The following is a 14541-nucleotide window of genomic DNA, read 5'->3' as shown; positions in this document are numbered from 1 at the left end:
CCTTTTTGAAGACCAGAGTGACATTGGCTATCCTCCAGTCTTCAGGCACCACTCCCATTCTCCAAGACCTCTCAAAGATGACAGAAGCGGTTCAGTAATCTCCTCAGCACCCGTGGATGCATCCCATCGGGTCCCATGGATTTATGAACATTGGTGTTGCCCAGGCGTTCTCGGACTGCCTCTTACCTGGCTAAAGGGAGGTCTTCCATTCCCCAGGCCCTCTCACTAACCTCCAGAGTCCAGGATTCTCAAGGGAGAGCTTTTTCACTGAAGAATGATGACAAAGCTGAGCAATCCTGAAACTTGATGCGAAAGCCCAAGATGATCCTGAGCCTCACCTGAGCCCTCTTGGCACTCTCTGGCTGACAGAGAATCAATTCACATCTGGGATAACCTCAGATCCACTTGGAATTTCTCTCATCCTTCACCCCACCACAACTTTTTGCTATGTCTAGTCTGCCCATACAAAGCACTGCAAGCAAACCTGCTCACTTGTTTTTCTACCACCATCAAAAACTGGTCCAGCTGCATGCTCTCTACCTGCTATGCAATGAAATATTAGCATATACTCATGGCATAAATGCACCATATCTTCTCAGGCAGCCTACGCTCAAAGAGAAAGCTAACATCAATACTTGCATTGTTTCAAGTCTAGAAACTGTTGTAAACTGCAAAAAATAAAAATAACACTCTTGATACAGAAAGTAAAGTCTGACCTGCCAATTTTTAAATAATATTCACTACAGTACATATGGCTCAAAAGATCACCTTTTGTTCTCAGTTACTAACTGTCCCTTTGACACTTCTGTTTATAAGAAGAGTAGAACAAGGGGGGTAGATGGATATATATATATAGATGGGTGGGTATTTATATAGAAGGGGGGTAGATGGATATATATATATATTTTGCACCATATAGTGAGAAAGCAGCAGAGGAAATGAAGTTCATAGGGCCAAGCAACGACAAGAATCTAACACAGAAAGGATGCTAGGAACAAACAGAATCTTGCATAAATTTAGTACTTGAAGAAAACACACTAAACTTGCATTAAAAATTGCCCCAAAAGGAATCATGCCTGTGTCACACAGCAAGGTGAACAACAGGATGGATTTATATATTGGTGCATCAGTAAAGTATAGTATCAGCCCAGTTCTCCACAACTCCTGTTGAATATCAGCAATATACTAAAAAGCAGTCTGGATTTGGAAAGGAGCACTGGTCTACCCAGGAGATGTGAGCATACAATGTGGCACTTGTAAAATGATTTTTCCTGGACTGACCTCAAAGGGAAGGCTCAGGGATTTTCTCACTGCTGACAGCAGGTGGGAGATCTCATGTAGGAAAAATAGTTCTTGTTAGTGGCCGTTTATTTGTTGTTGTTGCTAGTTTTCTTAATCAAGACTAGCAGTTCATGGGTTCCATTAAAGGAACGTAGGCAGAATACATGCAGGTAACTGATACATCTGATTTTGGCAAGAGTATAACTTGGAAATTTAAAGTGGCTTCTTTATGACCAAGAGATTATCTGAAGACGAAGCCTAATACAGAAGTCATCTTTGCGTTATTTCTTGTTCTGATGCTGAAACCTTTTTAACACCTCACATTTATTTTCCTGTGTCAACTATGTGGAAGATGTATTAGTCAAGGAAAGGTAAAATTTAAAAGTAGAAGTACAGCACTGAACTGTGTGTCATCACAGTAGGAAATATAATGTTACTGCTTTTGAACTGGTAAGATAATTCCAGACAATTAAAAATTTGGACATGAAAGTCTTCACTCTTCAGAGCAAGAAAAGCTTGAAAGGAAGCAATTTAAGCTTTTTCATTCCATCAGTGCAAATCAAGGGAAGCATTAGTGAGGGCATCAACTGTTCAGACTCATGTTGATGAAGAGTTCTCCACTGACTAGAAAGAAATATGCCAATCATTGTGAATTCATACTTCAATAGTGACTTTTTCGGTGCAAGAATACAAGTAATTTTCTTTTATGTGTTCCTTTATAAAGTGCTTACAGCAGTGCTGCCAGCATAATACTTGACATTGCCTGAACAGCCTCTGCATACTTCCAGAATTACTGGATGGGTTTTGTACTACTTTGCTTGAAACCAGAATGCTTTATTTAAAGAAGTATCTAATCAACAAGTTGTATTTAAATGTAAAGCATACTAGTTCAACAACAGACTTAGGAAGGTAACTACTTAGCAATCAAATATTTAGACCTGTATTACATGGAAGTCATGTGGCTCAATCTGAAATATCAAATAATACCTTCTTCAACTCTCTTCTGTTCTACCATGTTTTTGTTGAAGCACACCGTAACTGAAATATAAAACAGTATTTTTACAACCGCTTATTTTCAGTCAGTGGATGAAATAAATATTCCAGGAGCAGAACCATTTGCTTGAAGTAAACTCTTCACACTATTTTAGAAAGTGTGGTATAGATGAATATGTTCCTTAATGAAAATCCCAACTCAAGACCTTTCCATAGAAGAAAACTGAAAAAGAATAATTAACTCATGGTACTAGAAGCTGTTTAGAGATTACACTCAGCGAAATATAGGGGCCAGAACCTAATTTAAGGTGGCTTCTGAAAGAGAATTGAATTCCAGAGCACAATGCTCCTCAGGAAGTGCTGTAGCCCATAGCCAGGCAGAAATGTAAGAACAGCTTCCCAAACAAATCCAAGCTGTCACTGGTTGAAATTATTTCTGTCCCTGTTCCCAGGGAATTAAGGAAGGGTTGTTATTTAGGATGTATCTACAGGTCTTGCAAAGTTGTGCTCATTTTCATCTAAAATTCCACCCTGAGACCTTGTCTTTGAGCTCTCAGGAGTTACACGGATTTGTAATCTCTACACCAACCAGATCATAGCTCTTAATCATTAATGACTACAGATAAATATGCTTCTAGCAAGAGGAGGTGAAAAGCTTCTTTTTTCTTTCTCCTAAACATCTGCTCTATTTCAGGTTCATTGCAGCCTTGCGAAGTACTGCTACTGCAGTCTTCATTTCACATCAACTTTGGAAATAATGATGCAGCTAGAAAGAAATTTGTCCAAAGCCACTAATGGAAATCAACCTCACAGGGAATACAGTAGTCCTGTACAAGGACTTCTGACACACACCTTCTCCCTCTCCTCAAACAAAGTTGCCAGAGGAAATGTATCACACGACAACCTCTCTCTGCCTAAACACTGATGTGGAATGTGTCTCCTAATTGCAGAGGAGACATCAATAAATGAGGCAACACAGTTCAAATCTATTCAAAAGAGCCTTACGGCTTGCAATAGTAGTGGAGAGATTCTCCCAGTCTACTTGAGAACACAGTTATCTACCAAATGCAGTGTTCGTACCCAGGACCTGTCTGGCACTCTAGTGTGGGAATCAAGTGTTGTTTCTGCATTAGAATTGTATAATATTATTTTTATTTTTATTTTATGATCTCCGCTATCATAGTTCTTTTTGGGGAAGATCTCTGATAAGTTTACATCACTTATCGTATAGACGAACCTTCCCAGGAACGCACACTCTGTATATATGTATATATGTATATTTTGTCATTAAACACGGCAAGAATATCCTGCAGGAGAGCAAACCAGAGAACAAGCCATGGCATGCCCGAGGAAGCGCCTGAAGAGACATTGGGAAGGCCTGACATCATCCCCCAGTGCTCTTTGTTTAACGATAAGAACTTTAAAGAAAATCACCATATCAATAGGACAAGGAGAGCACCGAGACATCTTGGAAACAACAGGATGACTACTGACTGGCACCAGATAACAAATAAATGAACAAGTAAATAGTAAATGTAAACCTTCTGATAAGATTGTGAACCTGGAGTACCCAGCCAGTGGGGAAACAGGGGAGGGGGGAGGCAAGGGGGAGAAAACAGGGTATAAAGTCTGTCATGTTGTGTCCACAGGCGCGCTCCTGCTTGCGGGATGCCCGCCATTGCAATCGCGAATAAATTCTGCTTTTATCAGAGATACCGTCCTGACAAAATTACTTGGATATTTCCAACACTAGCATCTGCTCACTTGGAAGCATTTATATGATGTAATGGGTGCTTATTATTGTAACTTCAGCCACCAGACATTAGTTGAAGAGGCAGGAAAAGACAAAAGAAAACGCGATGGGACAAGAGGATTCCCTGCAATAAGGAAACATAAGGTCAGCACAATACTGACTTTATGCCTATCCACCTGTGAAAGACCATTCCTTCAAGGCAAATAACACCTCTGATCAACTTCTGAAGAGTAGCCTGAGTTTAAGTGATGCTTTATTTCCCTTCTAATAACTGTGAGAAAGAGAAATGACCCACGAAAGTTTCACAATCAAGGGTCGCACACTCCCTCCTGAGGAAGTCTTTAAAACCATGGAACACTTGAAGACATCCCTTCCCAGTATATCCACTTCTTTGATGCTACATGTAGTACCCCCCTTCTAATGTTGTTACTTACCACGTTGCATCATTTTATCAATGTAATTTCAATTGAGTTGTTTTTCTTTCAGTGATCTCTATGCTTATCATGGAAGAGTAAGTTGGGTTGACTATTCAAGCATAAGGTTGCTTTTCTTAAGTAGCCAAAGTCGTCTGTGAGCGCTCCAGAGTTATTAGAATCCTAGAATCATAGAATATCCTGAGCTCGAAAGGACCCACGGGGATCATTGATTCCAACTCCTGACTCCACACAGGACCACCCTAATTCAAACCCTACGTCTGAGAGCACTGTCCAAAAGCTCCTTGAGCTCCAGCAGCTTGGTGCTGTGACTGACCTGTTTCAATACTGACAACCCTCCTGGATACACCCTCCTACTACCCAAACTGACCCTCCCCTGACACGGCTCATCCATGCCCTAGGGTGCTATCTCTAGGAAACAACAAAATGGAAAGTAAACACTGCATGGAAAAATGCTACAGTGCATCCCCTGGATCCCCTGAAGCAAAAGAATGGTGAGGGAGTACAGATTCCTTGCCATCTGTGAAGTCAGGTTGAAGCACTCAACAAAACTGACCCCAGCAGCAAGCTCCTGAGAAGACTGTCAGATCCATACATTTTTTGAGCTCTGTGATGACTGATTCATCATCACAGTTTCCTACTGCACAGCATTCCCATTGTTACACTATCCAAACCTTCTTCACACATATATATATATTTTTCTCAAACTTACACACTATAAATACTATAAACTTCTTCAGTAACTTAAGAATAAAATAAAAGCTCCTCTTGGGAGGTCACACACAAAAAAATTGTGTCTTGCTATTCAAAAAAAGCATGAGAGATTGTGTGACTGCCTTCTCAATTCAGACTTCAGTTTCATAATTTGGACTTTATAAGTGACACTGGAGCTGACTTCTTAGTTTTGCATAAAACAAGACTCCCTGCATTGCTATAGAAGCTTCTGTACAGCTCTCTGTTTATGCGTAGGGGAGTAAGTGAAGTGCTTTAATTCTCCCTAGCTTAGAGAAGAGTGCTTCACACACATCCAGTCATTTTGCTTCATACTCAGACCTTTCTTACAAGAAAAAAAAAAAAGGATTATCCTGAACAATCTTTGTTATTCCTCGTTATTCCCTATTGTTTAGCACAAACACCATCAGTGAAGCTGCAAAACAGCTTGTCTAAATCTGTCTGCTCTCAGCTCCTCTCAGGCTGAAATTTTCCATAGCTTTGACATCATTTGGGGGTGAACCATTGTTTGTTTTGCTTTTTCACCCAAGCCTGAGGAAAATTCTCCTCAAGATTTTTGGGGCATGTAAGAGAGCAGTAGAAAATGTAGTAGGAAAGAAATAGTTTCAATAATTTCTGCACCACGCCATTAACTTCTACTCAAATGACAGTATATTATTTACAAATATTCCCAGCATAGATTTCAAGGTTGCAACTGGTAGAGAATCTCATACTTCCTTCAAAAGGTAATTTTTGTTTTTTTACTGTTTCTGCCAAAACAGTATTTCAGTAGGAAGGTATTTTGTAATTCATTACATGACAAATTATGAAGCAGCTGGAAGAAAAAGAAAACCAAAGTGTGTCTAAGCATACAATGCTAAAATCTTCAGCAGATCAGTGTACCAAAAATATACAGTCTTCCTGGCCTGTACTGTCCTGACAGAAAAGGAAGAAAAAGGCAGAGCTGGAACCTATTTTAATTAAAACTCGCTGAATGATCCCAGACTCAAAACATGACATCAACGCGTACAGGTATTTTCCCATTATTAAAAATATAATTTATTTCTAGGAGAGCATTAGTATTTCTTTCCAAAATCTTAAAATATGAAGAAAACACAAACACTGTCAGCTGCATTTTTTTCTGGTTTATGAGAGAGCTAGTTAGAAAGAAACTGGACCCACAGTTACTCCAGCAACACCAGCCCTATTTCATTGTTCATTACTAAGTATTTTACTGTATAATGCTTCCCACCCCAAACGTATTCCTGGAAATACATTCAGCAGCAACATTAACATTAACCCAATCGCAAAGTCCGTCTTGCCTGAATGCAAATCCAGTCAAGGTCCACTGATCAAAAACAAGAAAGGAGATTTCAATGACTTCTTAAATATGATACAGTAAGTGCTAAGTTTGCGTTACTTTATGGTAAGAACTTAGCTTATTAAAAAAACTATATATTGATGTGTTTTTACAAAAATGAAACAGGAATACAGGAGATTTCATACATGCTGCATTAAAATCAATGATTCCATGGAAATACCCAGAGCTGACAGCAATTCAAAAGTCTTTTTTCATATTTCACTTGAAGATACAAACTTAATGATGTGCACAGTAAACACGGATGACACACTGCTAAACAATTAAAGAAACCTCTGAATATTAAATCGGACCAGTTATGCTCCTGATATGTGGTTCTCCATTGGAGTAGCTCACAAACTCATGAGATCTAAAAGGTCTGTTCAACATCTGCAGCGACTCCCCAGAAGCAAACACGAAGAAGAAATTTGTACCACAGCCCTGTGCGGCTGCCAGGTGGAAAAGCCCATATTGAGACACTGAGATGCTGAGATACCCTCCAAAAAAAGATCCCTTTCACTTCTAAACTGTAGAGTGCCTGACAGCTGAGCATTTTCAATTGCCTGTGAGCACCCACGTGGCCTTCGTGAGCATCCACATCTATGAGGACATCTTCACGCAGGTTTGATAACATTCTTCAGTGCACGAAGTGGCAGAAACAGGGATAGAACAGAACAGAGGACTGTGAATCAAATCCAACAGTTTCTAAGCCTCTTCAGTCTCAGTATTCTCTGAGCTAAAGTCTTGGAAGAAACCTGGATTTTATGCTCTGTTGAGGACTGAATGACTTCACAAAGTGTTATTTTTATCGTAGTACCTCCCTACCTGTTCACAACAACTGATGGCTGTGAGCTCTTCTTTAAATGAGGCAGTAGAACAGCATATCCTGTTGCATCTAGAACTCTGAATTTTTGAGACATTGAAGCACAAGAGTATTTTAAACATTGATGCTAGAGACTATAATCTCTCTGCAAGCCAAGGGATGAAAACAAATTGATGACTTAAAACGTCTAGAAACACAACTTTAGCCAGTGTGAATTACAGTATTTCCTCTCACATTGCCTGCAGAATTTTTTCCGCAAATCATGCTCTCCAAAATAAAGGCAAATTAGTTGCATTTATTAGATTGTGAAAGAAACAAAACAGATGCTTTATGGTAGGGTGTGGTGCTTCTGCAGAGTCTTTTGCTTACTCAGCCTAATCTTGCTAGATGCAAACAAGATGTGCCTTTGTCAGTTCAGCGTTGTGTTACAGCCACAGCAGAGCCCACCACATTATCATCTGCAGATCAAAGTCCCACTTGGAGCATAGGTTGAACCAAGCAGAATCTTTTCTGCAAAAGGCCATGAATCTGGCTGTGTGTTTCACACAACGAAATTTCCTATTCCAGGGCTAAACAGAGGCCTGTAGCTCCTACGCAGACAGACTCCTTGCTCAAGCCAGTACAGCAGTTCATGTCAAGATGCTCTAATGATGAAGTCAGGTATCCTCTCTAACTTTCACATCATTTTTAACAGCACTATCCCACTGCCTTTTAAAGTCCTTAGAGAGAATCAAAACTGTCTCCTCTCTTCGGTGTGGTTCCAGGGAAGCTTAAATATGAACAGAGATCAAGCCTGAAAATTTCTAGAAATGAAGGTTTAATACCATTCTGCTTTCTGCTCCTTTCCTCATACCCACACATCTTCCTCCCAAATGACCCAAAAGTTCTTCAAGCAGCTTTTTACGTTGCTCTACATATACAGTCACAGTAAAAACTTTCTTTTTTTCTGTCAGGCCTGTCTTGAGATAATATGGAAAATGTAAACGGCTGTGAAGGGACTCTTATTTTAAGGGAAAAAGCAGAGGATGTTTTCACAAAGCACAAAATAGTGCACCTCTATTCTGAAATAAGGTGGCCCATGATACAACTTTTGCTAAAATAAAAAGGTGTGAATTAAAATAGGCTTTGTCACAAATTCTTACTGAGGCTTAAAAGTTTGCTTTCTTCCCATCTCTCTCTCAAGCGTTAAGCTCAACAGCAAGGCACGGATGGTAGTAAATATTTTATAAACAATCTCCTCACTACATTTTCTTCTTGAAGTAGAAAATCTGAGATTTGATTCATTTGCCTCTAACCTAATCCACAAATAATCTCTGTTACCAGTAGAGGTAGGAGAAACAGAAAAAAACTTAAGCTATACGAAACAGCAGGCATTGCTGCAATGGTTAAATGAAAAAATCTCCTGAGGCAAAACCTCCCACAGTTTCTCTTGATACAGTCTTGCTTGAGAGCCTTCTGTTAAAAATCTCACTGCTTGTGAATGTGCATATCTACAGCACTACCTGGCTACCTCAGCAAAGACTTCTAACAGACATCCACAGGCTCCCATATTTTGCCTTGCAGATATGGCTAAGCGAAACCCAAAAGCCAGGACCCCAGACCTCGGGGACATTTAGAAAACCAGCTACTGTTCAGCTAATGGAATCTTAGTAATTCAAGAGGAAGAGTCCTCTGCCCAGATAGCTTTCAGGATTGGATCTCATCTACATTAGCATAAATCAGGTGCAGGAAGCCCACCTTGCTTTCCACCTTCAGTCTGGAGTGACCTTCAAGCCCAGATGATGTCATCCCTGCCAGCTTCTGGGGCCTAGACAAGCTGGAGATGGCATTTGATGCTCTGTGCTATGGACCTACAGAGCACCTGTAGCCATTTCAGATTAACTGAGCCCCCACAGTAAAATACTGCTGCTCACCTTGTCCTCTGCACATAGCATGAACTCATTTCCCATGGCCTCTGCAGACCTCGGTGAGAGAGAAACACCTTCCTCCAAAAAAGGAATCAGGAGATATAGAGAGGGCAAAGGAGAGTGGGAAGCACGTTTGGATATTGCATCAAGTTGGAATACAGGTTGCATTTACACTCAATGCTTTGATTTCAGAATCTGTGTTTATGAGGTCTGCTATTTTCCCATTCATTTGGTGTTGAAAATCATACACTTAGAATGTGAAACATTCATTCTGGTAGAGAAGCATCTTTGCTATCGCTTTCCATTCTGTTTCAAAATCAAGGTGCTCTGACTTGCAAAGGTTCATTTGTTTTATTCACAGACCCACCTGGATTTCTTAAATTCAGCACTCTCGTTTTTCTCTTTTTCCGTTGTACCCCTTGCAGCTGCAGGACAGCCTAATAGATATACAGGGACATAACACACACAAAATATTGATTTGGTTAACAATCTCGTTTCCCATTTGCTGTTTTTTTTTCCCCCTCAGTTGAGTCCAAATTTCTGAGGAGATACAGACCCTGTATTCAATGCTAGGGGAACTCAGGACCTTACAGAATTCAGATTTCAGTACACATTTTTTCTTGATGTGACATGGTTTCTTGTAGGAATGGGAGCCTGGAGCCAGGCTTTGTTCCTAGTTTTCCAACTGACTGGCTTTTCACCTCCAGCCATAAAGTGAAGATTCTTCTGTGAAATGGAATTACAAAACACGAACAACTATATCCAACCCTTGAAGCCTTCAGAGTAACTATTCCAGATAACATCACGTAATCCCTCTCAGTATGGGTATTCATACATATACTGCCAAAGACTTCTCTAGAATCCAGCTTTACTGAGTCACTCAGCTGATATACAAGTAATATCACTGAAACGCAGACATCTTGCAAACAATGAAGGAGCAAAAGTTAGACAACAAGTACTTGTTTAAAAAGCCTGGTTAGTCTGTAAAATATCTTGGTCAAGCCCTTGTATGAGTTTCCATACCAGAAGTGGAACAAAAGAACCCAGTAGAATGTTACAGTAAATGCACCATTACTTCTGAGTTGCTTAGATCCTACCCTATAGCTAGTAGATAACTTCCAAGCACCCACACTTCATGTAGGAACAGCGCCAGTTACGTGCCTACGCGACAGCTACCTCAGCTCACAGACTCCTTCATCCCAGCAGACATGAATATACGTCACAGCAAATCCAACTTCTGCAATTTCTGGGCTTCTAGGAAACAAATGCTGCCTTTTTACCATCTTTGCAAAGAAGGACAATACAACAGTGGTTGTACGTAACGATAGCATTTTAAAAGCCATAAACAGAAAGACAGGCAGAAAGCAGTGGTGTGAGTATGGAGAAGCGAGGTCCCAGTCTCTACCAAGACAAGCTTCTTACAGCATCCAGTGAGCGCAGACACCGAGCACTTCTGTCCCACGCTGTCGGTTTCGAGAGATAAATCCATTCCACGCATCGAGCCTCCCCTGTCAGCAGGGGTCGCTGCCGGGATGGAGTCACCCGAGACTCAGAGGAATCGTACGCACCGATTTACTGAGAGCTTTCTTGACAACGACTAATACTCAGAGGGAAAAAAAAAGAAGAAAACAAAAAGAAAAGAAAAAGAAAAAAAGGCTAATCCTCTAATTACAATTACAGTTAAGGAGCATTACAGATAAGAAAACATTAGGCAACAGCTACTACAAAAAGAATAAATGAAGGTCAAGAGAAAAGATAGAAAATAGGGAAAGAGGCAGACAGGCAGAGGTATGAACTGCAAAGCAAAGAGGTTCACCACCTTCAAACCAGCAATGTCTTGGTGTCGGGTTCTGCGGAGGTTCGTTGGAGGTTGTGTTCAGCTGGTAAGTAGGACGACATACAGACTCTCATAGTCCAGCAGTGGTCAAGTCTGCTCGAGAGAGCGATAGCTTCTGTTTCAGGATCTCTGTAGGAAATCCTTTGCTCCTGTATCCTGTGCCTCACAAATTTAAATCAGGAGATAAGAGGAAGTAGGGAGAGGCCAGCTTGTATCATCTTCAAAGGATACAAGGGTATCATCTCCCAGTCTCCTGTACCAAGCTGGAACCCTTTGCTCCCAGGACAAGTCTTCAGCCAACAGACACTGCTGGGCCTCCACGTTCAAAGGAAAATGATTCCAATTTTCAATTGGAAATGCACACACAAGTAAAATTTCTCTGAAGTAATTGACAACATGTTTGCATTACTTGTAGAACCTTTTTTTTTTTCTACCTGTTAAGACTTTTTTTTTTTTTTTTAATCAAAAATCTCAATTTCATGTCATAAAATTTCCAGGGCTCCCAAATGGCTTTCCTACCAAGAAATTTGCATGATTTAGTTTAATTTTTGATTATATCTATCCTTTCTAACTTACAGCAAAAGTAACACGTTATCAGATATCCTTAAAACCATTTAGGTAGTGTTATTAAGAAAGCAACCAGCACAGTCAAAAACTGTCTGGCACAACTGATTTACCTGCTCCTTCCTGATGAAAAATAACTGCAAGTTTTCAGAACCACAGCAACATTGCCCTCATTACACATTCTCCAAAATCTTCAGTAAGTAATTTCACATTGCAAGAGTCACAGTAACATCAGGTCTTCCCACTCAGAAAAGTTACTGGTTAGTTCACTAAGCTCAAGGTTGCGCAAATTATCATGTGCCAAGGCAAGTATTAGCCTTTTGTTATTATTATTATTATTCCTTTACAGCTGGAAAACAAAAAAAATCTGAGTGATCAAGGTGAGGCTTTAGCAGCACTCAAAACATGGAGAATCACAAACTGCATTTATTTGACATTACATTCTCGAGACAGACAGATCAAGACAACGTTACTGAACGCTGTCAGTGTAACTACCAATATAGCTATTGGTATTTCCAGCGTTTACCAGCTTTGTATTTTGAAAAGAGTAAGAAGTTAGCAAACAAAGTTTATGAAGTACTCAGTGTAAATCTACAAGGCCGATTTTCTTTTCTCCTATCCACGACACATCAGCTGTATCTTGGGGGTTACCGTGGTGTGAAGTTGAGAGCTGACATGTGCCACAGGCTTCTGACCTGACCACAACATACTACATTCCCCAAGTACTACGACAACCTACCTGATGATGAATAAATAAATAAATGAGCCACACGAGTATTTCTGGCAATAGACTTGATCTCACCTTAAGGGGAAGGTCTGAAGGGTGTCTGCACCTCTACCACTGCCCGCGTGCAACCCAGCCTCTCTAACGCGAAACAGCCCTTCTTTTGCCACTGAAAACGTTCCCCGCTCCCGCGCTCGGAACTGCTTCAGCGGCACCGGACCGAGGCTCCCAGCTGCAGCGGCAAGCAGCGCCGCTCGGCTCGGGTTCGGGGGAACGCGCGCACCGCGCTGCAGCCGGCGGCTCTCCTTGCGAGGTGCCGCTCGGGGGGAGAAGCCGCGCCGCGCCCGCAGCTCAGCCGCTCAGCCCCGCGTCCGCGAGGGCAGGAAGCCTCGGGACGGCAAGCAGCCCCCCACCGCCACGCCTCTCCCCGGCCCGGCGCCCCGCTTACCCCACAGAAGCAGAACGGGAAGGCGCCGCCGGCAGCGCTCGGACGGCTCCATCCCCGAGCCCACATGGGGAGCCGCTCTGCAGCCGCGCCGCGGCCGTCTCACTCGCTTCCAGAGGGCGGGCTCCGCTTCTCGGCCCGGCGGGCGGTCCGGGAGACCGCAGCGTCTCCGCCCTCGGGCCGCTCCCGGGGCGGAGCAGGACGGGCGGCGAGGAGCCGCGCGGGGGATGCGGGGGAGCCGGGAGCGCGCACGGGTGTGCGGTTGTGTGCGGCGCAGCGCAGCCAGGTGCGCGGGACCGTTCCTGCGGCCGCGGGTCTGGGTGCGCGTGTGTGCGTGCACCCGGGTACACCCGTATGCGTGCATCCGTGTGTGCACGTGCCTGCACCCATCTGCACCCGCAGAACCGTAGGGGTTGGAAGGGGCCTCCAGAGATCACCGAGTCCAACCTCCTGCCACGGCAGGTTCCCTAATGACCGAGCGTGCACCCGTGTGTGTGCGCGCGTGCTCCCATTTGTACATCCATGCGTGCACGTGCACAGCTGTGTGATTCGTGCGTGCACCCATGCACGACATCAATATGCAGCATATGTGCGTGTGCAACCATGCCTCCAGCCCTTCCCCCCAGTCCCCAAAAGTCACTGCAAGCAAGCAGCAGGATACCACACCCAGCAAGCTGAACTAAAGGAGGGTTCCACTCTCTCACACCCGCAGGAAACGTATGTGCCACCAGCATCCAAGGCGGGGGGAGTATGGAACTCTCCACCTGCTCCAGGAGCTAAGCAGCCTCCACCTCCTGCCTCTGCAATCCAGCAGTAGGTTGAAGGCATGAGGGGCTGGAGAGCCACGTGTGTTAGCTCCTAAAGTTGAATGTGCAGAAAGCTAACTTCGTACTCAGAGTAGAGCAGCCACAATCCCTGCAAAGATGCTTGATTTATTTGCTTTCTTTCATCTCTGCCTGGCCCCCTCCATAGGGAGAAGGGTAAGGCCCTCATGTTTATAAATACTTAAAAGCTGTGAACTTAAGTTCTTTCTCTCTCCAGGATATAAGCATCTGCTAAAGAAAACAGCAGAGAAACTACTAAGGAAGCTTTTTCTAAGCTGAAAGTATCACTACTGCTCTAGAACAAAAAGCCACAATTCACCTCAGTAACTGCCTCTCAGTAAAACATATCACAGTCATCACTGTTAAAGGTCAAGTGTGCCATAAAACTCGCAGAAATATTTTCATACCATAAACAAGACTGCAGCTGCTTTTATTTCAGTTGTTTTGCTCCCATGGACTTCAAATGCCTAGAAAGGTGTTTTCAAACTCATTTGGATAGTGTGACCCTTGTGCAGCAAAACTACGCCTAATGCATGCATTCAAACACAAGTTACTCAGAACATCAAGAGCAACTCTCCAACATGCACTTCTCTGGGCCGACAGAACTTGGGAAGCCACTGAGAAGGCTGTGAATCCCAAGTGTCGAAGTAGTTCTGCAGATGGGTGAGTTATAATGAATTTTTTCTATTATTTGTCTACATTTCCTCTCAGCTGAGAGGAAATCTTGTACAATACTGTAAGCCATAAATAACCCATAGCTGAGGAAGGTCATCGTTCAGCACAGGGACTGCTGCTTCTGCTTTTCCAAGAGCATTTGCAAGCCACTTCTGCCAGAGGGATCTGCAGAACACAGAACAGTGACATGCAGGAAGCTCTGTATGCTGCATA

At 42.7% G+C, this 14541-nt stretch overlaps 1 protein-coding gene across 1 annotated transcript in view; it reads right to left on the bottom strand.

The window, feature by feature from the left end:
• The window catches only part of RAMP3 (receptor activity modifying protein 3), a gene marked incomplete at both ends in the record, with an annotated part of 41119 nt that extends 28235 nt beyond the window's left edge, over nucleotides 1–12884 (bottom strand). The window contains one exon of the mRNA XM_079533603.1: nucleotides 12833–12884. Within this exon, the coding sequence (XP_079389729.1) occupies nucleotides 12833–12884 (52 nt within the window). The remainder of the gene's footprint in view (nucleotides 1–12832) is intronic.
• Between the last annotated feature and the right edge of the window lie 1657 nt (nucleotides 12885–14541).

Source organism: Tetrao urogallus (assembly GCF_951394365.1).
Source record: "Tetrao urogallus genome assembly, chromosome: 3".
NCBI classification, from domain to species: domain Eukaryota; kingdom Metazoa; phylum Chordata; class Aves; order Galliformes; family Phasianidae; genus Tetrao; species Tetrao urogallus.
The sequence above is the reverse complement of the archived record's forward strand: the minus strand, read 5'-3'. Positions and strand labels throughout refer to the sequence as shown.